Consider the following 26,440-nt stretch of genomic DNA (forward strand, 5'->3'; position numbering starts at 1 on the left):
GTATGATATGCACAATATAGTTGCAAAACATTGAATTTCAGGTTTTCTCTGTGGTCTTTTGAACACAGAGTCCTTGACTTATAACTGTAATAGAGCCTACCCATCATGGTCATAAATCGCGACAGTTCTAAACTGGGTCACCCACATGATGTAAATCAATTTTACAACTTTTTGTGGTAGTCATTAAATGAATCAGTGTACCGGTTTTGCTGAAAACTGGTAAATGCCAGTTTTTGGCTGAACTGTCATACATGCAGTCACATGACACTGCAAATGGCCGTAAATGTGTCCTAGTTGTTGGGTGCCCAAAATAATTCTTTTAAGTAATTTTCTTAGTCTGTCAACTGTAAGTCCACCTTTGATACTATATTTTGTCATCTAAAATTTGTTCTATATCTTTCATTTCAATTATAACATCTTTTGGACATAGTCTATGCATAGAAGCAGACATCATTATAGACATTGTTGAGATTGTGGCTATTTCTGATTCCAGTCTTCAAAAATCTTCTTCAATATATTCATTCTTAGAATGTTTTCAACATTTTTCAGGTTATAAATTTTTCCTCTAACCTTCAGCCCCATCTAGTGTCCAATATTTGAATTCATGAAATTGCTTGTTTTGTCTTGTAAAAGCTTAAAAGAATATTTCCAGTGAGCAGCTGTTTATTCTTTATAATTAATTAAAAATCTTATTATAAAAGTTACAATATTTCAATTTTATCTGCTCCCTTAGCCCCGTTCTAAAATCAAAACCTTATTTAGCTATTTGCTGCTTATTTTACATTCTTTAAATTCTTAAGCTTAACATTAAATTTTTCTTTCATTTGGGATTGAAGGCATACTCATCTAGCATTTTCAGATTTGTCAACACATGGAGCTTTAATAGCTTAGTAGTTAATGAGCAATTTCTGAAAGTGATTAGAAAGTGAAGTTTGTGAACTTAAAAGTGTTTTCAAGTGTTTAAAAGTGTTTACAACAGCAAGTGTTTACAACAGCAAGCAAGATAGTTAATCTCATCATATGGCAGCTGTGGAAAACAGCTGTCCTTTGATCTCCTTATGAGGAGCAGGTATCCTCACTTATCTCAATTTCCCATCCTCTGCTTATGTGGGAAGGTTCCAGGGAACCATTTTATTAACCAGTTTCTTGGTCTTTGCTACAGCTGGCCATTTTCAGTTTGCCATACCTTCCCTGGAAATCCCCATTAAACTTCCCTTCCAATGCTTGACATGCAGCTACATCCACTGCCTGCTCTTGACACCACTGTGTAATCCAGACATAGAACTTTTCAGGTATTTAGCAGCCATCCAGATGTCTATAGCCACATCTGTAGCTATAGTTTGTGCTAGGTCATTTTCAAAATATTGCATTTTATTACTAATTATTTTTATCTTTTTTTCAGTTAGCATTCTATAGCAATTGAAGAGATTCAATTTTTACTGTTTTTTTAGACCCAAGCCCTTTTTCTTACTTCATGTTGTTTTTATTTCTGGAAAACTTGAAGCTTTTCCTAAACTCATTAATCCTTTGGTTAGATGTTGCATGTTGACATTAATAAACTGCAATTGTTTTTGGAACGGTTAAATATTTTGAAGCTGAGTTACATATTAAATAGCTTGTAATCGATGTTTGGTCAGTGCACCAATGTATCTAAATGTATCTTATCACTTTACCCTGTGATAAGATGGATAGCCAATACATTTAATAAATAAATAAAATTTCAACTTGTGAATTAGTGCATCTGCAATAAAACGTAACTAATTTACAAGTCGATGACAAGATTGCCAATATGTACCATCATAATAGTTTATTCTACTTACTCTAGAAGCAAAAGAAACTGCACAGTGTAATTTTACAAGGACCATTATTGAGAGAACAGAGATTACTAGCAGATATGTAATTATGGCAGATATAGTTCCCTATCTGTTCTGAGAATCTTGTGGAAATCATGGCTTCTCTTAGCATGAATGTTGATAGGGCTCACACATAAAACTCAGGGACTCAGATTCATGCTGTGCCAGTCTGCAGTTCAATAACAATCTGGCCCCTTGGCAGGTGTGCTACAATCAACAGCATCGGACGTGGGGAAACAATGTCATTTAACTGTGGAGGCATGCAAGGACAATATGTAACCATCACAATCCCTGGGAGATATGAATACCTAACAGTCTGCGAAGTGCAGGTGCTTGCACATCCCTGGCTTCATATAGGTAAGTAGAAACTGTGTGAATACAGTTATGAATAGAGGATGTATGGCTTATATAATGTTCTGTGTTTACTGTATTGTACTGTATTTTAACACAACGGGGATGTTTGCTTTTACATCAGACATCTAATGTAAGAAAAATATCGACTAAGATGCATATACATTTAACTGACGGTATTGACGGTTGCTTGTTTTGTTGAGATAAGGGAAGTGCATTCTTGTATTTATGGGGTAATCACAATAGCAAAATAATCAGACAAATAGAAAGATAATCTAGTGTTTCACAACAACTTTCACTTCATGAAAAAGGAGGTAAAAGTTATACAGTTAATAAATATTCAGGTAGTAGGGGCTGTATTGCAACAGTGGGAGTTTACTGGGCTGAAGGTATAACCCTTAGTTATCCTGAAGTTGCGCTATAAACATTTCCAGCACAATATGATCAGATTAGGGGACTTTTAGGAGACAAATTGCCTATATTTCTTATTTTAAATCTGCATTTAAGGGAGGGAGGGAGAGAGAGAGAGAGAGAAAAGGAGAGAGACCCTCTTTCATTTCCAGTTGGTCAGAGTAGTGATACTGTCAAATCATGGTGAATAGTAGACATTCAGACATTTCATTTTTTACAGTTCACGGTGGAGGAAGGAGTCCTGTTCGAGACAGTGACACTGACTCAGGTTTGTGCATAGTCATCATACCTTTGCCCAGATGTATTCACAATTAGCCAATCAGAGGATCTCTGACAGGTCACTAGGGCATGTGGGTGAATACAGCAGTCATAGGGTAAGGGTAGTAACTGGACGTCCCTGATTTGCTTGGCTGGAAAGATGCAAAACAAGTGTCAGATCAAAAAGGTGGCAATATGTTACTACTACTGCTGCTGCTTTTTGATTTATATTTCACCTGAATCAGAAAATACTCTTAGCAAAAATGCAATACAACATCCGTAGCAAAAGGCTAAATAGAATCAAATCATACCCCACTGTTACTTATACTACCTCCAAAGTAACTTTGTTTTTATCAATTTAAAGGAAGCCTGCAGAGTAAGCAAGGATTGAATTTCTGATGGGAGGCTACCCCAAAGTGTAAGCATACTCCTAATGAAAGTTTCTCTATGAATTCTTCCCAACCTCTATCATTTAAAAAATGTGTGGAATAACAAGGTGGTTCTGAGATGTTCAAGTTGAATATGTTCAAGTGGGCCAAAATTGGATAGAAAAGATGGTCCTGTAAGCACTTGGACATCAAAGTTGGTCTTTCAAGGTGAAGAGAATATCACATATGTCTTTCAAGCTAAAAAAACCGCAGCACTGTCATTACACTGGAGGTACCAGAAACCAATGTAGAGCACAGATGTATTGTGGTCATGTTAGTGAATGTCCTTCAGCAACTGGCTGATGTATTCTGGACCAACTGAGACCATGCTTCTAAGCAGGTTTAAAAGGCAATCTCACGTATTGCATACAATAGTCCAAATGAGAGATGATAAGGATGTGAGTCATTGCCACAACATCCTGTCACTCCAGGTATGGCTACAATTGGTATACAAACTGAAGTTAGGCAAGACCTCCTTGGCCATGATTTTCACTTGCACATCTAGCAATAGCTGTTACTCCAGGAAGACCCTTCTTCCTTCAAGATAGTACCATTCCATGAAGAAGAACACTTTAGACAATGAAGAACTTTAGTGAACGAATAGTAGCTCTATCTTGATTTGGTAGAATTAAAGTTTTTTATATCCCATCCATACCCTCACAGTCTACAAACATTGGGTCTTGATATTGACAGTATGTCCTGTCTACCTCAGAGCATAGACTGGTATCATCAGTCTATTGTTGATAATCATACTTATATAATATGTAATGGTTTTCATAACTAATGCTAATTACTGTTTATGTAAGTTATAGCTCTATGATAACTCATAAGTAAAAACACTTGATTTAGCGTGCTTCTTGAAAGGTCATGATGATGTTCTCTCTTCTAGGTCTACAAGGCAGAGTTCTGAGTTTTCCCAATGAAGCAAAAGGCAGTTTTGTGATCATATCCCCAATGCAGTCTTTGAATTTGAGGGAATTCACGCTCTGTATGAGGATTGTAGTTGACTATTTAGATGAACATAAAATAATTATCTTCTCCTACCATTCTCAAAGTGATGAACTGAGAATCTTGCGTGAAGCAATGGGCTATTTTGGTTTACACATGGGGGGTAGGAGTGTGAGGTTTGCTCTTCCTGATCTTAGCACTTTGGGGAGCCACATCTGTGTCACCTGGGAGTCAGTATCTGGCCTTACAGCCTTTTGGATAAATGGAAAAAGTAGTATCAGAAAAGTGCATAATAAGGGACACATTCTGCAAGCAGGTGGCACAGCAATGCTTGGACGGGATCAAGGTGCACAAAATATGTCTGATCAGCAAAAACCATATTTTGTGGGAGAAATAACAGATCTATACATGTGGGATTATATACTGAAATCACATGACATACAGAAAGTTTCCCAGGCCCATGAGTTCCCCAGAGGAAACATTTTTGATTGGAACATATTGTCATATAAAATTATAGGTAATGTGATGGTATTGCCTAAGAGCTAATAAATACTGTCCTACTGCATTGGACAGCAAGCGAATAGCAATATTGATATGAAATCTAAAATGTTGAAACATAACTACTGAGCATTTTGTTCTTAGTTTGTAACTATTCTTTGTAACTGTTTAAATTCCTTGAATTAACCCATGAAAATGTAATAAATAAAATTGTCCTATGAATAACAAGTTTGAAAAAGCTTATTTTTCTTTCTCATTTGATATGGCCAACTAAAATATAAAAAGACATGTCTAGTGTTGCAGTTTAAGGAAAAAGAACTTTTCAGCAGAAATGAGGTAAATGGGCCCTATGACTGTGGGACGCTGCAAATGGCCCTAAATGTGATCCAATTGCTGAGCGTCTGAAATGCAGTCACAGGACCATGGTTGGGGGGGCAGGGGGTGGGGGAATAGGCCATCAGAAACTTTGGGGGGGGGGGTCTATCCTAACTTCAAACAATTGCTAAGCAAGACTATCTGTACATGATGATTGTCCAATCTGCAGCACTTCCTTCTGTCTCCCAAGGTCATTCCCACATTACCATTATATCATTTTGGTTTTCAGAACACTGAAAAGTTGGATATCATCCACAAACATAAACAGCTCATTGCCTTTCCTTAAGCCAAGATCCATTCTAAGCATTAACAAGCACTGGTCCCAACACAAATCTATTTCTTACTTCCCTCCACTAAAAGTTGTTCATTCATTCTTGCTGTTTCCTTTTCTGTGTTTTAGTTAGAGCTAGTTTGGTATAGTGCTTAAGGCTTCAGGTTAGAAACCAGGATCCCATGAATTCTAATCTCATCTTGGGCACAAAGCCAACTGGGTGATCTTTTTAGACCACTTTCTCTCAGCCCTAGGAAGGAGGGAATGGCAAATCACTTCTGAAAAATTTCACCAAGAAAATTACAGACATGTCCAAGCAGTCTCCAGGATAGTTAATGATAAATGAATGAATTATCTCATTACCACTAAGTCTGCCCCTTTAATGAGGAAAGTTGTCTAAGGCTTTTTGAAACTTTCAAGAGTGGATGCAATAGGTGCCTATATGCATTTTTGAAAGCTAGATAACTGGACCTGGTGTATCCCAGGAAATCAAAAGTAGTATTCCCATGACACATTTTTCCTTTACAAAAGAAACAGAAATTCAACTAGAAGATTCCCCTGGAAGATTGGATGAGATCATTCTGTACTTTCTGAAAAGATTCTGCCAACTCAGTCACCTGCCTGGAAGGCACAAAGTCCCATAAAATGAAAGAATGATGTCACCAGTTATTTCAAGAAGAGGAAGGGTAGAGTCTTAGCCTTGGGAAATGACCACATTTGATTAGAGTCAGGAACAGTAGTGTGTATGTTTGTGAATGCGTGTAGATGTATTTTAGAAAAAGCAAACACACAGTTTAAAGATGGTTTCCTGAATCTAATAGGAGCGGCACTTGTCTCTATAGCCGGTGTTCAGTGTCATATCCTTCTGAAATCTCCAGGGGAAGGATGGTGTGTAGGGGTGCCAGGAAATGACAGATTTCTGGTCTGATGCAAAGCAATCCCACTGGAGCAAAGGGGGGTTGTGGAAAGTATATATAAAGCTGGTCCCAAAACAGCTTGAGAATCATTCTTGAGAATACCAGTCTGAGAGAAAACAATGGTAGGTGGAATTATTACTTTTTCAATCTTTGAAAACTTTTCAAACATTTCATTGAAGATACTTTGATCCTTGCTTTTCTATGAAATAATTTCCTTTACCTAAAAAGAATGCTAACTAACCCACTTCACACAGTTTAAGTCAGCGATTCTTCTTTTGTGCTTTCTGCTCAGTGTTGACTCCCAGTGACTGCTTGAACTAATCCTTGCAGTTTATTTGGTCAGATTTTTTCTTTCTTCCCAGTGGTGAGAAAAGTGAATGGCCCAAGATCACCCTGCTAGTTTTATGCCCAAGACAGGACTAGAATTCACAGTTCCCCAGTTTTAGCCCTGTACCTTAACCACTAATAAATTGGCTCTCATTATTATTCTACTTTATTTTAAATTATCATTCAAAGGTATCCAGCAAATCTTCTGCAATGTAATGATGTCTTGGGCTGCAATTTACTTTCTTGGACTTGGAAGGGAAGGGGAAGAAGTTTATTTTTAATATAAAAAATGGTTATGTTTTACTGGTGAAATATAGAAAACTATAATCCTAGTTTTAAAAAGATAGTGATTATACAGTGAATGTGACAAAATACACACACACACACACCCCAGACTACACACACACACACACACACACACACACACACACACACACACACACACCAGATTATGGTAAAAATTAATTCAGTCCTTAGGCTTATCATTAAATCTAACTGACATGGAGATATACTATATCACCTTCTCAGTTTTAAACATAAACTTTTCAAAATCAAACTTGTACCCTGAATCCATTTCCTAAAATCAGGAGAGTAGACTTCTTTCCAATCACCTAAATTTATCATTTTGCTGTGTCCCTAGGCTGAAAAAGCTAAAGCTTTCCATGAAATGATCAATTCTATATCTTTGGAATGTAATTCAATATCACATTAAGACCCTTATCTATTCACATTTCTTTCTTTGCACTTGTGCTGGATCCCCATAACATCACTTTCATGTAGTTCTTTGCCTAGGAATGAGACAGTCAATCTTAGCTATACCAGTGTTAAAATATACTCCCCACTCCTTTATTTCACTATTGTCCAAGGGCAACATCAAAGTTATCATAAATGGTTAATCATCATCATCTATTATCGTTGAGATGTAAGGTGAGTGGTAGAGACTAAAAATCAGGTAAATATAGCATAACAGATTGTTACTGGGGCTAGCAAATTATCAAATTATACAGGAATTATCAAATTCCTGTATAGTATTCTGCTGAGTAAGATGGATGAAGTATTTCAATAGTGGGGAAAAGTTATACAGTATGTACATGAGAAAGTTGAAGTCTAAAATAGATCATGTTTGTTTTCACTTAGGGTTATATGCTTCTTTCTGGTGATTTACAAGGGAATGCAGTCATTTCATAGCTCTCAAAGGATGCTACAAAAGAGTCCATGAAAATATTTGCTTGTCAAGATTTTAGGAATTATTTTTAGAGAGTGATACCAAAAAGAATAAAGTGTCTTGGAGCAGTCAGGGGCAAGGGCTTAAATCTTACATTAAAATAGAACAAAGAGAGATAGTTTTATAGAATGGGTTAAAAGTAAATTGCCAAATTGCTGCCCTCCAGATATATTAGCAAGGGAACTCTCAGAATTCCTGAGGAGGGCAAACTTTGTTTAGGATTCCAGATATATCTGCATGTCTCTTGGTTAAAATATGAGATTGTCTTTCTTAGTGACCTTCTTTTATTCTCCCTTCTCTTCCATGAAGATTATGGAGTATGGTATTTTCCCCTTCAGTTTCGATCCTACATGTCGCTTCTACAACACACTGCTTGACCAGCAAAGCCGGCTGTGCAACCACATCAAGAAACTCCAAAAGATATTACAGAGACTCAATAAGCTGAACAGATGTTCTCTCATTGCACATCTAACGGGAAATTCTTTAAGTGCAGCAGGGGCAATTATGGCCATAGTAGGGCTGTCTTTGAGCCCTGCAACTCTAGGAGCCTCCCTCTTGGCTTCTGGGGTGGGTTTAGGAGTGGCGGCTGCAGGGGGGGCTGTTTCCATGACTTCAGACCTTTCTTTAGTGCTCTGTAACTCCAAGGAGGTGAAAAGAGTAAAAAAGATTGCAGTGGCTTGTCACAGTCAGATGAAGGAAACAATGAATTGCTTGGAGTTCCTGCGCCGCAGTTGGAATCCCACCGACCCTTTCTTATTGCAGACTGAAAAAAATGTGTCTATTGCTCTTTATAATTCTGCCTGCTTCCTGGTGTTCTGCGGTCCTCAGGGCTTTCTGGTGCCTGAGCACACAGAAGAGGTGACAAAAGTGAGCCATATCCTCCTTAAGGCAAAAATCCAGAAACTGGCCAAAAACATAGAAGTCTGTGAAAGACATATGGATGAAATCTGCAAGCTTTTAGAAAGTAGGAAAGCCTGTTCCTGGAGGATAAAAGGATCAGTATGTTGACATGGAATCAATGGTCAGAAGGACTCTGCAGTAACACCAAGTCTTCTTGAAAAAATGAAACCTGGGCATAAAACTGCTTAATACTGGTACTGTAATTTAAAATTAGGATTTTATGTACCCTGGAATTCTTCTACACATTTCCTATGATTTGCAATTATCTGCACCCTTCTATTTTGTTTTGTTTTTTTGCTAATCAACGTAACATGCAGAATTCATGGTTGTATCAGTTGTAGTCTATACTTTCAGCACATTTCAAGGGAAGTTGTTTGTCACAAAGCACCATATTTGGGTTTTCTAGGTAGGAAAAGTTTTCCAAATGTCTGACTGAAATGATAGCACTGTAAGCTGAAGTTGCCTTAACACATGAAATTTCAATTAATGTTTAACAATAGTAGGAAAAAATAGGCAGGAATAATTTTCAAAGTTCTGCCAGTAATTGTATTTGAATGCTCAAGGGGTCATGATGGAATATGCCAGCATAGACAAAAATATTTGGCAAGTCTAAAACCTGTTGAACTGTGAGAATCAGATAGATAAATGAAGCCTAAATATTTTTGAACTGTTCCTTATGATGTTCTCATAGCAGATGGAAATTTTCCCTACAAGTAGGGTTAGAACTGAATTATTTCTTTACTTTCATTTCTAGACTTTACAATCTTTGTCTCATTTCTCATAGCTATCTTTCATATACTCTTTTCACACACATGCCAGAATATCATGTAGTTTTATATTTATTTATATGGGCCAATATTAATGAACTCTTTGTTTAAAAGAATAAGAACATTGTCAACACAAGATAAAATATCTTCACTGTGTCAGAGACAACATCTTTAAATTGCTTGAAGTCATTCTCTTTGCCAATATTTTCATTCAAAAGATATAATAAAGAAGCTAGATAAAAATTAGATTGCAAACCAAGTTTTTTTTTTCAAAATTCTGTTAAAATTTCATTTGAAGCATTATTTTTAAGAGATCATCTCCATATGCATTTATATTCAGAAACATTTTACTAGAATGTGCAAAAATAATTTTTTAAGAAAAGCCTTTGCAGATTGAATCTTTTGATAAAAACTGTTTTATATTCATTAACTTCACTGTAAAAATTAGATGCTCCAATTCACTTAATTGATTAATCATCAGTTTTGTAGCTTGAAAATATTGTTGAATAGAAGGCTAGAAAAAAAAACTGAATCAAAGATGGAGGAAAACTTTCCTCAAAGACTTTTTCACAATGGTAAAGCCAATGAGCCAAGCATTTCTTTTTCCCCCCCAATTTCTTTCACAAAGGAAAAGGCATGCTGGGATCAAAAGATAACAGAAGAGTTGAGTTGCTGCTTTGTAACTGGATACTGTAATGAAAACTTTCCATGATTTTATTGTTTGAAATTCATTTAACATGAAAGAACCTGTAAGATTCAGCTGTCTACATGGAAAAACTAATAATTACTTGGGACTGATTTGTGCATGTTAGAGAACTTCTTCACACATCTATATATACTTATGCAAATAATTTCATACTAATAGAGCTCCCAGATCTGGACACCAGATAGAGTCATCTGAAGATTTGCAGCCCAAATGTGGTAGTAATACAACCCCTCCCCCCATATCCCTGCAAATGGATGACAGTTCTGTAAATTTTGTCATGTGCAACTGGAAATTATTGCCTGTGATGTGATAAATTTGGAAGCAGACTCCCTAAAAGAGAAAGGATGAGGGGAAAAAAAGGCAAAGATGACCATACATGTCTGTCGGAAGAATGAGAAAATGTTTTGAGGTATACATGTAAGCTTAATTCTAATCCACATTTTCGTATGGGGGAGCATTCAGTCATATGTGCCCAAAGACACAGCTTGGGCTTATTGGTAGTGAGAACTAAGCCATCAAGCTGTCAAACCAGAGATGATATGATGTTTCCCATTTCTTTCTGTATTAGTAAGGAGTATCTTGTGAGATCTCAAGTTCCATAAGTGATGGCAATGAAGGAATTTAAATGCATGAGAGCCAAGATATGTGAGTGTGTAAGGTATATTTTGTGGAGACATTATTGCAAATCTGACATATTCTTTGCCTGACTGTGGGAAAGCAAAATGCATCCATTATGATCTCTGAGTTATTTCAGTAATTTATAAAATCAAGAAACCTACAGAATCCCAATGCAGTATAAAAATCAGAACAAATATGAAATAATTTTGTTATTTGTTATTTGTATTATTTCTCCCCAATTCTTAAAATTCTACTTCAGAAATAGCAACTCTCTAAACATCTTAATGAATTCAGGATATTTGGAAAAATAATTATGATAACTGGCGTTATTTTCTTCATCTTCAAATATACAAATTCAGCAGAAATTATCAGTGGGGTAAATAAAGTTCCATGATCATAATATGATCCTAGTTTTTTTTTAATCAAAGCTTCCTTCCGCTCTTCTACACATCTTGTTCTGAGAACACTTATTATAAAGTTAAAACCAAGCGTGACCTTTTGTCCAAATGCTTCATATTATGATTTATTCAAATAATAATTAACCAAGTGAGATCCCAAACAATGGTCTATCTGAAATTTATGCAGGTAATACTTTGCCACATACTAAGCAGACGCTTCTGATACTAATATAGTATTGTAGCTGAAATTCAGATTAGAAACACTGACCTGTGAGCTCATGGATCTGAGTTGCAAAAATCAGCATGGCTACTAGATAAAAGCAGAAAGCATTAGCTTTCTGCACTTTGCTGCTGTCTAGATTCTTGAAATCCAGATCTCATAGCCATAGGATTTCCAGATGACTATTAACCAAGCAGCTTTTTTCACATTTTTAAACAAAATGCTGCATTGGTCAGCTCATTTAATTTTCAGCAGCCACACGTTATGTTAGTGACATATACTTTGAGGGAGGGAGATGGTTGTGATGGAATGCAGCCAATGGTGGCACTAGTTTCACTATAAACTTTCACCTTTAATGAAAGATAAGAATGACCAAATGAATGCATTTATCTCCCTTTTGTGCTTTGTATTTTCAAACACCTAAAGAAGAAAGAATGCTACTGAGCAAGCAAATATGAACAAAAAGCCCAAGAAGGGAAACATGTACCACTGATCTAGAAAGCTAACAAAGATACAGTATATTTCTGATGCCACACTGCATTGTATTGGACATTTAAACACTAGTATCACATGTTCCTATGGATTGCTGGCATACATAAGCGATTCCAAAGTTATACAAAGGGAAGATAATATGACAAGCAGTTTACACTGCCAAGTATAAATGCCTAAAACAGGTCTAACTAATGCAAATTTCTTGGAGACTAATCCAGCACAAGGAAGAAAAACTCAAAGGAAAGGTGGATATTGTGGATTTTTGAAATATTGTATGCGAAAAAAGAAACTGACCAAGAATGAACAGAGAAATCAGAAAGATTATGTAAGTAGAAAGATTAATTAAGAAAAATGGAGAATAAGAGAAAAAAACCCTACAGATAAGGCTGTATATGGGTCTCCTTTTTGAATAATGATAATCCATGAATGATTGGTGGATGTTTGGTCACTGTATATGTTACCACTTCAAATTTTGTTTTTTGTTTGAAAATATTGTTATCTGGCAAGTGTTGCAGAAACATGGCAAAAAAAAATATTTCATAATTATAACTAATAAATTGGTGACAATATTATTTGTAACTATACAGCAACTGTGTTGCTTGGACTTTAAGAAAGTTACACACTGTAAGTTTGTTTGGATTTCTTAACACATTTCCTGCTCTTATACAAGAAGAGGATATGGCACTGTGAGATACCAGCAACTGATGATGCAGGTACGTCATAGTTCTTTAGTGGTCACGCACATAGCTAAGATGGATTCCCCCCCCCCCCATTAATTGGGAAAGTATTCATGCTATGGATACACTTCCTGATATGTTTTAGCCTACGTGAACTCCCTGCACAGCATATTTCCTGGTCACATGAGAGATCTGAATTTGGGAGTAAACTGCTGTATATATATAATACATGAAAGTAGTGAATAAAACTAAATGAATAAAACATCGTGTATAAGTAATGCTACTAATTTCTGTTTGTAGGATAGGCCCTAAAAAGTGCCACACAATCTCTCCTTAGATAATAAGGAACAAAAATAAGAGACTAAAATCTCAGATGTGTTTTTTTCAGAGAATTAAGAGTAAAGGGGGCATGTAAATAAGGCAGTTAAAACGAGAAACATTTGTAAAAATCACATTCGAATCTATGACAACTTATGATCACTAGGTATATCAGTTTTATAAATCCTTGGCAAATTACATGTGCATTGTAAATATGTACAATAAATACACCTTATATTAGAATAAAAGTGCTTTGATCAAATAACTGTTTTTATAGCCTTTTACTAAAGCTTGCATGAAAGCTGGCTCGGTGTCCTTAGATCAGTCACTCTCTCAGCTCACCTCACCTCATAGGATTGCTATTGTGGCCAAAAAAGGAGGACAAAGAAGTATTAGGTATGTTCACTACCTTGAGTTATTTATAAATATTATAAAGGCAAGAAACAAATTAATAAAATGGGAGCTATTCTGGTGTAGTGGCAAAGGTGCTGGACTAGAAACCGGGAGACCATGAATTTTAATTCTCTGATAAGCATAAAAGCTGACTGGATCATTTATATGTAACATTTCTACTTTATACTCCAGTCAAGGAACTACCAATTCAGACAAACAGTAAACAACAGATTAATCAAGGAACTACTAAAAATGCTTCCACAAATACTGACAAGGTGAACCATTTGAATAAACAGAGCAAATCTCACTCCCTTCCAGCACAGTTATTACCTATTTGGGTAATGAAAATAACCAAGCTGAGAGCACCAAGGATCCTACATTTTTTCCTTATGCATAGCAGCCAGAACTATCCTTCTCTTTTGACTTGGGATAAAAACTTGATTGCTCCTAAGTATTGTGATAAGTCCCAATAAATCCACATAGATTTGATAGTTCAGAATAAATATATTTACAATTGACTCCCTTAGCAGTTTTATCTTAAACTAGTAGAATGCATATCTGGGCTTAGAAAAACTTTCTAAAATCTCAAAACAGTTGTTCATTTTGGGGAAATAAATGTTTATACAATACCATTTCATAATTTTCTACATTTGTTCTGGAAAATGCAAAATAATGTAAACACTGCAGCAGCTTCCTTTACATGTATGTAATTTTTAAAAGTCATCAAAGTTTTTGAGTCAGAAGTTAGCTAACAGTTTTGTTTCACTTCAGTTGATCGGACTTAATAAAAGGGCTTTATTTAAGAGTTTGCTTCTCTGGGTTTAGGAAGCATTTATTTTTTATTTTACTGTACTTAACTCTGCTTCCCCACGATCTCTTGGCAGCGGTCTTTGGGATCAGTGGTATTCTGTATTGTAACACTCCAGACCTTCCCACAGGAGCTTTGGGCAACGGGAAAAGAGATTATAAGAATTAGGCGCCTCTTTTTCTATATCGAGAACTCCGATTTCCATTTAAAAGACTAATCTAGATACTCATTTCTGAGTTCCAAAAATCCGGATGATCAACAGTGGCAGAAAACTGCAGTGGAGTTTTCTGTATCCCTTTTTGCTGCTTGCTGCCGTTTTCCAGATTTTTGCATCTCCATAGGTAATAGACATAATCTGCAGGGAACCCGATTGTGACATCCCATATAAATCTATGAAGAAATTCAAGATTTGCTGAACGTAGGAATTCTAGGCTTGCCGTAAAGTGGGACAGCCGCCCATCTTTGGGAAGAATGTTGTTTAAGTCTCCTGTCCATCGAAAGTTTTACTTCTGCGCTGGAGGCGAGTGGGGAAGAGACGCATTAACATTAGAGACTAATCCAATAAGCCTTTCAACGGTTATGTTGAAGTGGTTCAACGTTTTTACCCGTAATCCGAATACATCCATCTTTCCGAACCTGGAGGCTTTGAGATAATGGTGTGTTCTCTGTACCGGAGTGGGAGGGACAAATGTAAGCACTTGGACTCCCAGTCCCAAGATGCTTCGCGCTATCTCTGAGGTTAAAGTTGAAGCAGAACATGGCGTCGGTCGTGGAGCACGGGGAAGACACGGGAGAGATCGCGGAAACTTTCAAGCAACTGGTGAGTGGGTTTTCTCTTTTTAACTTTATTATTTATTGTCTCTTCATCTCCCTCCCTCTTGTAGTGTCTGACGTTTCTTCTATTTGCTTCTCCTTCATTTTAACTCTCTGTGAATGACTTGCTATCGTATCTAGTTTTCTAGTGGTCTGTTTTACTGTTTCTTTTTTCTGTCTCCCCCCCCCCCATAACATTCAAAGAAACAAACTCTATTATGGCAACACACACACTAAACACCCTCCCCCTCCCCCAAATCTCACAGCACAGCACCAGATCTCTAAAAGTAGGGGTCTACCACACTAGGCAGGATCCCAGGTGCAGAGTCGGCAGAGAAGCCTCAGAGATAGTCCAATACACAGTGGCAGGGCGTGAGATGCAAGCAAGAGTAGCATGTATTGAACGGCACAACCAAGTAACTGGCATTGTCTACAGAAACATCTGCACAATATATGGGATAGATAGAACCTCCCAAGTTCAGATGTGATATCATACAAGAAGGTCGTGGAAAAAAAGAGGGCTAAGATCCTGTGAGACTTCCATATGCTGATGGCCAGGCAGGTACTAGCCAATCAACAAGACATCATGATAATAGATGAAGACCAGAAGATGGTTGTGGAGATAAATGTAGTGGTACAAGTGACAGCAACATCAGGCAGAAGGAATATGAGAAGCTGGAGAAGTTCCAAAGCCTGAAGGTGGAACTAGGGAGGATGTGGAAAGTAAAGGCCAAAGTGATGCCAGTAGTGATAGGGAGCACTCGAGACTGTGACTCCTAAGCCTGGACAATGGCTACAGCTGATCCCAGCAACAACATCATAGCTTTCTGTCCAAAACAGTGCAGTGTTAGGAACAGCTAAGATAAGGTGCGGAACCTTCAGACTTCCAGGCCTCTGGTAAAGAACTTGAGATTGAGGAAGATATACCACTCTTAGGGGCAAGAAGGGATTTTTATTTTTATATACACATACCCCTATACACATGCCACCCTAATCTCTGGAATACAATAAATACAAAGACAAGTCATAGGGTGGGGCACTGCCTCATTTAATTTTTGTCTCAAGACTTTGATTTTTTAAAGTATTCTTTCAAATTTTACAAAAGCCAGACATGGTGATTGTATTGATGGAATAGAGAAAAAGAACCAGTCATCCTTATAGAATCATTCTTGATTGTCCTCTGATGTTAAACTCAGGTGTTCTTCCTCTTTATCTTAAGTGCTCTAGTTGTAAACTAAGTTAAAAGAGACTGCTATGCAGGGATGTGATTCATTTCAAAGCTGACTTAATAAGCATTATTGTATACATGCATACAGGTAGCTATCCAAGTGTGGTCTCATTAGGGTGATCGAGACTTACTATCATTTGCTCCAGAAACAACCTTATGAAGACAAAATAGTTAGAATAATGGTTATGCAATTGCAAATGTCCTGAGAGACTTGGTCATATCTCTTGTTAGTCTGGTTTTTGGCATGGTTTGGAGATAAATTTAGTCATAGTAGACCTCCAGGGATAGATAGGAAATACGAGTTTTGATCTTGCTTGACCTTTTAACTGCTTTTAATACCATTAATCATGGTATCTTACTGGTATTTTTGAGTTAAGGATTGGGGATACTGTTATACTAGTTCTATTGTTAGTTGTAGGGATAGGCTTCAACAAATAAGTAGGTTGCTGTACCTCTAGAGTCTAGACCCTGACAGTTATCCTGTAGAGTGGCATAGAATGCTTTATCAGTAGTTTCAAACATTTACATATAGGCTGTCTGTCACTAATATTCTGGTAGTACTGAAGTCTGCTTCCTCATTACATTTCAGTTAGATGTGGCTGTGCTCTAAATTGATGTCTTTTTGTGAACCACATTAGAGACACTGTGGAATGCATCAGGATGAGAAAGGGGAAAGAAAGTGGTCAAAACAATATGGAAAATCCAAATAAAACATTTTTCTCTTATGATCCTAAATCTATTTCCTACTATTGCCATTATTCTGAGGTTTTTAGAACCATTTAGCCACTGACTTCAATCTCCTGAATACTGCATGAATCCAAATTAAATCATCTAAGATGGTTTTTAAAATTATGTTATAATACATACAGTGAAGATAGCTTTCCAGGCCCCAGTGTCAAAATGTACTTGGTATTAAGTTTTTCCCCCGAGATACAGTTGGAATCCATTGTTTCATATGGTCTGTTCTGCTCACAAACACATACTCGGGTAGTGATCAAACACGACCCCTGACCCAGAAATTCTTGAAGACGAAATATTAGAAGATGAAGAAATCTCCAAAGTTATGGAACAATTTATGGTTGTGACCAGAGGTATATCCCGTATCACAACTATCACCAAGCTAGGCATTTCCCATTTTATATTTGTGACTGTGATCTTTGTTTCCTTCGAGGACATCGTTTTTCTTTTGTAAAATTTCATTCTCTTACTCTCTGTCAATTTCTGTATTTTATCAAAATTGTGTGCATTCTATTTCTGTCTTCCAGGGTATTAGCTATCCCATTCAATTTTGTGTAAGTGGATCTATTAAGGATTGTCTCTTCTTCATCCAAGTCATTAATACAAATATTGACAGATAGAGATTTTGGGACTGAATCTTATGGGTAGTCTTGGCAACCTTGTGTCCAATGTGATGAGGAATCATTAATGGGAACTTTCTGTGTATAATTTTCAAAGACAGATATGTACTGATTTAATTGACATGCCATCTAACACTTAACTAGCTTGTAAGCTCCTTAATCAGCATGTCATAGCATACTTCGTCAAATGCTTTGTTGTCATCAAGATTCATTATGTCTGCAATAGTCCTACTATTTATTAAGGTTGATGTAAAGACAGGCTGGCAAGATTTCTTCTTTCCAAATCAATGCTAATAAATTATTCCATTGTCTTAAAGGTGATTACAAATTGATCCTTTTATGATCTGTCCTAGATTTTTAGAAAATAACATTGCATTGATTCTACCGGTAGTTTATGGCCATTTTTGAATATAGGGAGGTCTTCACTTCCCATCAACTAGCATTTTCCAGTCAACTAACTTTGCATTTTTTAACTTTAAATTTAGTCAAATATTTCTTGATCATGTTTTTGTCTCAACCTTCAGTGCCATCATATCACATTTTTCTGGTGAAACAATATTTTGGAGATTACTAAACCTAAATAAAAGTTTTTGAATAGCTCTGACTTTACTTTGTGATTTGTTAGTAATTTTATGTCTTCATTGAGCAGCTATTATACAGATTTTTTCCTTTTCCTTTTATTTTGGATGTATCTATATATATGTGTCTTTTTTGTCATTCTTACTAAACACAGCTTCTTCTGAGAATTAGTTTTCCTGACATGAGCTATATAATTCCATATATTTGTCTATATTTTTCTTTTGTGACCTGGACTTCATCCTTTTCCAATTTTCTAGATGTGCTTTTTGTCTTCAGATATTTTCTAAATTTGTGTAATGACATTGATTTCTGCTGTTCTCCATTTTTCCTCCTCACAACTGTTTGCAAGTATGTTTTTAGTGTTTCCTTCTTTAGGAATTCACACTCATCTTGAAGTACTTTTACCAGTTCTGCAAATAGACTGAAGGCAGAGGAGCAATTCATTTGGATTTTGGCAGGAATAGATTTTTTTTTACAGATAGTGCAACCGCTGTTTCTATTGTATATGTATCTTTTCAACAAATTCAGTTGCTATTTCCAGTCATGGAAGGCCACACTCCAGGTCCTATTTGCCTTTCTGTACCAAGAATTTAAACCTTATTTATTGTTGTTATTTATTTCATATAGCAATAGCACTTAATAATAAAGGAAAGGATCCCATTTCATTAATATTTCTCATTTTTATGTTACACAGTTTTAAAGCTCTGTAGAGTTATTGCTTCTTCCCATCCAAGAATTCAGTTTAAAACCTCCTGAGGGTTTCACCACTTTTTTTTCTTCCTTTCTGAAGACAGACCAGTGTAAAAGAGAAAGAGAATCAGGTTATTTTAAGTAAAATAAAAGAAAGAGTAAAAGTGTTTACTTTTTTAAAAAACCAATGTAGTGTTTGAGACAGATCACAAGATGGCACTAATTTGCTTCATTTAACATGGCTGGGCAAGATCTTCGAAGAGAGTCTGCTACTTATATTTTAGTTCACAAGAAGTGCATATAGAAAAAAAATACTTTCTGGATCTAGCTTGATGGGGGCGGGGGGGGGGGGAAAGCTAATGATAGATGGGCAGAATTTTCTCTGTTTTCCGAGAAAATATAACCACAAGATAAAAAGGCTTAACTAGCAACCTAGAGAGAGAAAGAAAAAAAAAAGATAAAAAATAACACTCTTTTTTCCTCTGGGCTTGTTTACCAATTCCCAGGAGACAGATTCTTGATGCACAAGTCCCTTTTTGCCTTCATGGATTTTTTGAGCTTCTCTCAGATTCCCACCTTCATCAGGGGAACACTGTTAGGTTTCTCCATTTTCCAGCGCCGGTACTCAAGTTTCTTCCATAGTTCTCAAAGAATTAAAACTTTTTCCTCTGCTAAGAAGGAGGGGCTGGGAGAATTCTGATTCTGTATGAGATTGAAAATAGGACTCTGTCACTTGTAGATTTAGCTCTGTCTGACATGAGGACTGGATTTTGGAATACGTGACTATAATGTGGCTTTGGAGCAATCCCATTTTGCATTGTGTGGTTTTCTTCAGAGTCTGTTTCATCTACAAGGGCCTGAAAATATTTCTGAGTTCCATTGGGGCAAAGGAGTTTTGCATTCTGGTTGTTACTCTTGTCCTCTGGGCTTGCTTCTTCTTCTTTGGATCATTTTTGTTAATGCTTTTTTTGAACTAATAAATCCTTGTGGTTTCCACTCTGAAGTGTGGCCATTTGTTCCACTATCTCCTTGACAAGATGGGAGGAAAAGAGGTAGTGAGTGGTTCCCAGAGATAGGAATTTTCTATGAGATTGCACTTCGTCAGAAAGAATAAATATGTAGTTGAAGGTATTGCTAAATCATTGCTGACACTGGAGGATCAAGTAGTTATGGCAGCTTTGATTGGTATACCAACTGCATGTTTTTTTTAAGAAGGATATCTGAGCAATTCAATAATTCATTATCTAATATTTAAACAATAATATTATTAAAGATAGTAATTTGTTTAAAAATAATTACATTAGCTGCCAGTAAGCTTGTAAAACTCTACAAGGCCCTGAATTGGATGGGATTGTCTTTGTAATTTCAGTCTTGATCAATTTCTTTCTTTGTTGGACAAGGTCCTCCTGCATCTGCCTAGAATTGCAAGATGCAATTATGTTTGCCTGTTGATAAGCTTTCTCTGTGATAAGGATTTTACTCTGGACAGTTTTCTCTCTTGAAATTCATGAGCCACGGGGGCACAGTGTTTGGAATACAGTACTGCAGGCTACTTCTGCTGAGTGCTGGCTGCCTGCAATTTGGCAGTTCAACTCTCACCAGACTTAAGGTTGATTCAGCCTTCCATCCTTCCGAGGTTGGTAAAATGAGGGCCCAGATTGTTGGGGGCAATATGCTGACTCTGTAAATCACTTAGAGAGGGCTGTAAAGCACTGAAGTGGTATATAAATCTAAGGGATATTGCTAGTGCTATGAGACACTGTTATAGCTTACATTGGAAAGCTGATGAAAATCTATATCGTTACCCGAGCCTTCTCTGTATGAAGGTCCGATAAATCATTTTTCCTTTCCTTTATTATTGTATGGTTTGCTTTATTTTATATTGTATAAATTTGCTTTCAGATGCTTTTGTACAGGAAGCTATAAACATACATTAATAAAAATATAATTGTCCTTTAAAATTTTCAGTTTTCTGGACACAGAAATTGTATTCAGATCTGTGGCCTCTTGCTCATCATAGATGTGCTTCTTCCCTTTTTTTTCTTTGAAATAACAGGGAGTGACAGATGTACTATGTGAAGCATGCAGCCAGTTAGGATGGAAGACACCAACAAAGATCCAAGTAGAAGCTATTCCAGTTGCACTCCAAGGTACGTATGATTCTGGGACCTGCAATTTAAGGGAAAGGAAGAAAGTTTCCAATACAGATTTAATGTGTTATTCAGAACAATGTCTGCATTTCCAACTCTGAACTAGGCTAAACAGCATGGCATCTTTTATTTATTAATGGGATCTTTCCACACACCTCCATTGTTTAGTCTAACCCTACATTAATGTAAGGATAAGTACAGTTTTTAAAGATCGTTTGGGAGAAGAGCCAAATGCTTCAGTAAGTGAAAAAAGAACCGTCTTACTTCTGGTTCTCTGTATGTACATTTGCTCAACTAAAATTTTGGTTCTGTCAATTTGTATTACTATGTTACTTTTTTTTTCCTCGTTGGTGTTGAATGTGACACTTTTTTCCCTCATAGGTCGGGACATCATTGGCTTAGCAGAGACAGGATCTGGAAAAACAGGGGCTTTTGCTTTGCCCATCCTTCAGGCACTATTAGAAACTCCCCAGCGCTTCTTTGCTCTGGTACTTACACCCACCCGGGAGTTAGCCTTTCAGATCTCCGAACAGTTTGAGGCTCTTGGATCTTCCATCGGTGTCCAGAGCAGTAAGTAGTATAGCTACAAGACTTCAAATGAATATAAAACATTGTGAAATTTAAGAGAATAAGTAAGTGCAAAAGCATCTTTACTAACTATTCTACCAAGATACACAGATTCCTCTAGTTGTTCTAAATGTTCTTTATCATATACATAAAATTTGCAACTATTGTTCCTGTTTACATACAAACTGTTTGGGTAGGGGTGGAATAGTGTTGAGATTGACTTGCTAAGGTGGGCATTATTTAATGTTTTCTTTTCTTTCCTAAGCTGTCATTGTTGGAGGAATTGACATGATGTCCCAATCTCTGGCCCTAGCCAAGAAGCCCCATGTAATTATTGGTAAGGATCTAACCTACAATTTGATCTTATAAAAACTGTGAGATACTAAATAAGGGTTAGGAGATATAATTGACCATCTGATGCACTCCCCATCTCTTGCCTTGCCACCTTAATGATCCATGAGTCTAGTTAACTGCTGATCTTGTATTTTAAAAAAATAACAATTGAGAATACATATCTGACACAATGACTTGCAATGTTCTTTTGGCCGTTCTGTTTGCTTTGAATATCTAAGTTTAATTTCTGTAATTCATTATCTTCCACTTTAACAAATTTCCTGTGGACAGTAGTAACTGATATATGCTGTTTGGATAGCATGTCCTCATCAAATTTAGCCTTAGAATGAATGGATTAGCTATCTACTTTTTCCTAGAGAGGAATTCATTTAAAATTATTTAGAAGCAAGTCCCAGGGTTGCTGAGATTCAACAAGCCGATGTAATTTCAGGTCTATTTAGGGCTCTAGCTTGATCTATACTCTTCACGATAGGCTTTCAAACTTTTTGGCATAGAGAAGCAATGGCCCTATTTTGTCTGTTGACCAAAAGAGCCACAACAGACTAGAAAGCAGGAGACCGTGAGTTCTAGTCTTCCATAATCAGCTATGAAAGCCAACTGGGTAAACTTGCACCAGCCATTCTCTCTCAGCCCGATCAACCTTACAAAGTTGTGGGGAAATAGGAGGAGGAAGCTGTGTTCTATATGTTCACTGCCTTGAGTTATTTGTAAAAAATAATAAAGGTGAGATACAAATAAATGAATAAATATAGAACCCGTATAACATCTTTCTCGTGGTAGCTACGCCTGGTCGTCTTATTGATCATCTTGAGAATACAAAGGGCTTCAATCTTAGAGCTCTGAAATACCTAGTGATGGATGAAGCTGACCGGATCCTCAATATGGATTTTGAAACAGAGGTGAGGTGCCCATTCCTGCCATTTTAGAGTCATGATTCATTGTATTGTTAAGCAGGTATTTTTTAGAAATATGGTTCCAAAATAACATGTACATTCATGGGACCTCTCAGGTTTTCCTTCTTGATATCGAATGTATACCTGTATTCTCTTGGTCATTTAGAAGTAGCTGCCTAGGAAGTAGATTTATTAAGTTCCTTTAATATGGATATGACCCTTCCCAGTACATCCTTGCTAAAGTGAACCCACTTTTAATTTCTGTTCCCACTGGAACCTTTTCAGTTGCTAAACTCATCATTCTTTGCTGAAGAATAGTGTAATCTCTTGGCTTAAATTGAAAGTTCTTGCTCTGTTGCTTCCATCAGGCATACCTGGTATAGGTCTGCATACATACATGCACATTGATCAGTGTTCTATTCTTTTGCATACATGCATACACATTGATCAGTGCTCTATTCTTTTGCATACATGCATACACATTGATCAGTGCTCTGTTCTATTCTCTATACTCTTTACAGGTAGATAAGATCCTGAAAGTAATTCCCAGAGACAGGAAGACATTTCTGTTTTCTGCTACGATGACTAAAAAGGTATGAGGCAGCTTGACACTTTGCATTTGTTTAGGAGAATGACACAGAACTGGGAGGTAGCGGTACAGTGGAATTATTGTCTGCAAATTTAATTTTAATTCTCAGGTGCAAAAACTCCAGCGTGCAGCCCTCAAAGACCCCGTGAAATGTGCAGTGTCCTCAAAATATCAGACAGTTGAAAAACTTCAGCAGTACTATATTTTTATTCCATCCAAGTTCAAGGTAATTTAATTTTCCTTTTCATTTTGGACTTTATTTAGTATTTGCCGTCTTTTTAAATGTGTTCCCCTTTGCCTTTCATATTTCCTGATATAAGTTCTTTTTCTGATGCTCTTAGGATAGTTACCTTGTGTACATTCTGAATGAACTTGCTGGCAACTCATTCATGATATTCTGCAGCACATGCAACAATACTCAGAGGACGGCACTCTTGCTTCGAAATTTGGGCTTTACTGCTATTCCCCTCCATGGACAAATGAGCCAGGTACAGGCTAATGTGCTTGCAAGAAAACTTCTAGAATCTGGATTACTATATGAAGTAACAAATGTATATTAAGAGCAAATAAGTGTGCATGCATCCTCAAATTTGTTTCCCTTTCTAAAAATTTTTGCCCAATGTGATTATGTGTGACGCATTCAAACATTGTGATTAATAAATAATGCTTTCATACCTTCCATTTTGCCATGCTAAATGAAGTGGAAAAACCGATAAGTAAATGCTAATGTGCTCTTTTGTCCTTCTAGAATAAACGATTAGGATCACTGAACAAGTTCAAGGCTAAAGCACGGTCCATCTTGTTGGCTACTGATGTTGCAAGCAGAGGTCTTGACATACCACATGTTGATGTAGTGATAAACTTTGACATTCCTACCCATTCCAAGGTGAGTTGGAAAGAGCTGTTAGCTGAGGTGTGACTAACTGCCACCTAGAATTTGAAAAAAGCATCATTACAGATTTTGAAACTGAATTTGCCTATCTATTAAGAACTTTTTGTGAACTTTTTGTGTGAGGTTTAAGAGACCTGGGCCCCACAGCAAGGCTTTTCTATTGTGGCCCCCAGAATATTGCTCTCACCAAGTTCCTGTAGCTCTTGCTGTCTCTTAACATTTTGTAAGTTCATGGAACAAGTCTGTTCTGCTGTGCCTTTAATCCTCATTGATTAGCAACATTTGTCTTGGAGGTGGATTTAATGTTGTTGCTTTTTATGTTTTTATTCTTTATACACTGCTCAGAGTTTGTGAATTGGGGGAAATTATAAAAGATCTATAAAATAAACAAGAAGAAAATAGGCAGCTCTTGGCCCTGTTCTTCCATGATTTCTATTTTCATAGAAATCATTGAGTGATATTAAAGCTCAGACGGCTAAAGGTATGCTAGCAAGAGGTTGAATGAAAGAGTGAGAATTATAGATAGGTTGGTATGAAGCAGTGATAGTGAGTTGATGGGACTGTCACCTTTAGTGGTGGCAGCAGCATCAGAATAGATTTTCCTGTTGGAATCTCAGATGTCAGCAGGGTCACATATGCCTTTACATTTTGCACTATGAATTGTGCATACTGTATTGCTTTTTAGGGAATTAACTTGCTTTTCTCCTTACCAGCTTTTAGAATGCTGAGATGGTTTCCTTTCTTTGGAAAACTGTCTGTTTTAATAATTGACATTTATGTTGCGAATGTCCTCTTTTGGGGACATTTAGTGGTTGTCCTATGTCCACCATCTTGTTCTGTTACTTTGGATTCCTTTCAGGATTACATTCATCGAGTAGGAAGAACAGCTCGAGCTGGACGATCTGGTAAATCAATCACCTTTGTGACACAGTAAGATATTATTTTGTGCTACTCCAGCTGTGCCACTATCAGAATTTATGTATTACAGTGCAGTGATTTCCAGCTACAGAGTCTTTGGGGAATGCGGGGTTATTTCAAGGGACCCACAATTTGCAGTAAACGGGTGCTGGGGGGAGGAGAAGCATCCCACTCCCTGCAAGGTTGGAAGGAGATTTGAGAGAACAGTTCTTGAGTTGGGCTAATCCTTCCTTCCTTCCAATGCTAGATTGCTCTGCCTCCCAGCATACATAATGTAAGCATAGCTTTTCCTAACATTATTAAGTTTCTGCATTACACCTGGCCTTAATCTGTGTAGACTGCCCATAAATTGACAGGTGAAGCCCCTGCATGCGTTTACTGAGGAGTAAACCTGGATGAGCAGATAGCCTGCCTAGTATTTGCAGCAGAATCCTCCAGACCAAGGGTACCAAACTCACATAGTCACATCAGTGTCATGTGATGTATCGGGACTTTCCCCCCTTTGTTATATTGGGTGTGGGCGTGGCCAGCACGTGATGCATCTGTCCCAAGGGCTGGGAGTTTGACAGCCCTGCTCCAGACAGACCATAGTTTATGGTATTATTTGCTCTGTTCTTATATAATACTAATGTCCAGAATGGTTTTGGCTCAGGGCCTCTTTGGGGATGAGTTGTATTTTTGCTATATAGTGGACAAAGTTCTGTTTTGTTAAAGATTGAAAAGTAAAATTAGTAAAATGAATCAATAGCATAAAAATATTGGTGAATTTGTTGCTTTTAACACTCAAGTAACTGACAGGGAATTAAATAGGGTAAGATTCTTTCTCCTCTTCCAGGTATGATGTGGAACTCTTCCAGCGCATTGAGCACCTGATTGGCAAAAAGCTGCCAGCCTTTCCCTCTCAGGAGGAAGAGGTCATGATGTTGACTGAGCGTGTGGCTGAAGCCCAGAGATTTGCTCGCATGGTAGGCTGATTTAATGCTCGGTCTGGGTTTGTTTTATGTAGAAATGTAGCTGTTGCACCCATAATTGTGAGAATAATACTAGCATTTATACAGCCTCAGGTGTATGTTGCTTGAGCAGTCAAATTCCAAACAAGGTTTCAAGCAGGGGTGGGATTCAACCGGCGTTACTACTGGTTCGGTGACTATGTTTTGTGTGTAAAAGGAACATCAGCTGTGCCGCCTGGACAGCTGAAAAACGCAGCGCGTAGATGCGCAGCATTTGAAAAGCTTCTTTTTTCCTGCTTT

The 26,440-nt window shown here is 37.1% G+C and overlaps 3 protein-coding genes across 4 annotated transcripts; all 3 read left to right on the plus strand.

The window, feature by feature from the left end:
* Positions 1-2,015: 2,015 nt before the first annotated feature.
* Positions 2,016-4,975, plus strand: LOC113434459 (C-reactive protein). 2 transcript variants are annotated; one of them, XR_015740492.1, is made up of 4 exons: positions 2,120-2,210; positions 2,836-2,883; positions 3,238-3,291; positions 4,191-4,237. XR_015740492.1 is itself a non-coding variant. In XM_087918607.1 (3 exons), the coding sequence occupies exons 1-3, from the start codon at positions 2,093-2,095 to the stop codon at positions 4,793-4,795; spliced, it is 771 nt and encodes a 256-aa protein (XP_087774733.1). In that variant the 5' UTR covers positions 2,016-2,092; the 3' UTR covers positions 4,796-4,975. The 2 variants fall into 2 exon arrangements, 1 of the variants encoding a protein (XP_087774733.1); XM_087918607.1 differs by lacking the exon at positions 3,238-3,291 and having other exon boundaries at positions 2,016-2,210; positions 4,191-4,975.
* Positions 4,976-6,356: 1,381 nt separating this feature from the next.
* Positions 6,357-9,772, plus strand: APOLD1 (apolipoprotein L domain containing 1). Its single transcript, XM_026697661.2, has 2 exons — positions 6,357-6,432; positions 8,172-9,772. Exons 1-2 carry the CDS (start codon positions 6,430-6,432, stop codon positions 8,868-8,870), a joined length of 702 nt encoding a protein of 233 aa, XP_026553446.1. The 5' UTR covers positions 6,357-6,429; the 3' UTR covers positions 8,871-9,772.
* Positions 9,773-14,831: 5,059 nt separating this feature from the next.
* DDX47 (DEAD-box helicase 47) lies at positions 14,832-26,252 on the plus strand. The gene is made up of 11 exons (XM_087918609.1): positions 14,832-14,979; positions 20,884-20,977; positions 21,359-21,547; positions 21,810-21,881; positions 22,679-22,797; positions 23,313-23,384; positions 23,490-23,606; positions 23,722-23,868; positions 24,129-24,266; positions 25,132-25,202; positions 26,026-26,252. The coding sequence occupies exons 1-11, from the start codon at positions 14,917-14,919 to the stop codon at positions 26,162-26,164; spliced, it is 1,221 nt and encodes a 406-aa protein (XP_087774735.1). The 5' UTR covers positions 14,832-14,916; the 3' UTR covers positions 26,165-26,252.
* Positions 26,253-26,440: the final 188 nt, after the last annotated feature.

This window comes from Pseudonaja textilis, unplaced genomic scaffold (genome assembly GCF_049901715.1).
Source record: "Pseudonaja textilis isolate UNSWEBS1 unplaced genomic scaffold, rPseTex1.2 PTEXCTG148, whole genome shotgun sequence".
NCBI classification, from domain to species: domain Eukaryota; kingdom Metazoa; phylum Chordata; class Lepidosauria; order Squamata; family Elapidae; genus Pseudonaja; species Pseudonaja textilis.

Coding starts and splice junctions, on each gene's coding strand:
- DDX47 (XM_087918609.1), top strand. CDS start 14,917: ATGGCGTCGGTCGTGGAGCACGGGGAAGACACGGGAGAGATCGCGGAA. Junction 14,980..20,883: donor CGGAAACTTTCAAGCAACTG/GTGAGTGGGTTT, acceptor TTGAAATAACAG/GGAGTGACAGATGTACTATG. Junction 21,882..22,678: donor GAAGCCCCATGTAATTATTG/GTAAGGATCTAA, acceptor TTCTCGTGGTAG/CTACGCCTGGTCGTCTTATT.
- LOC113434459 (XM_087918607.1), top strand. CDS start 2,093: ATGTCATTTAACTGTGGAGGCATGCAAGGACAATATGTAACCATCACA. Junction 2,211..2,835: donor ACATCCCTGGCTTCATATAG/GTAAGTAGAAAC, acceptor CATTTTTTACAG/TTCACGGTGGAGGAAGGAGT. Junction 2,884..4,190: donor AGACAGTGACACTGACTCAG/GTTTGTGCATAG, acceptor TCTCTCTTCTAG/GTCTACAAGGCAGAGTTCTG.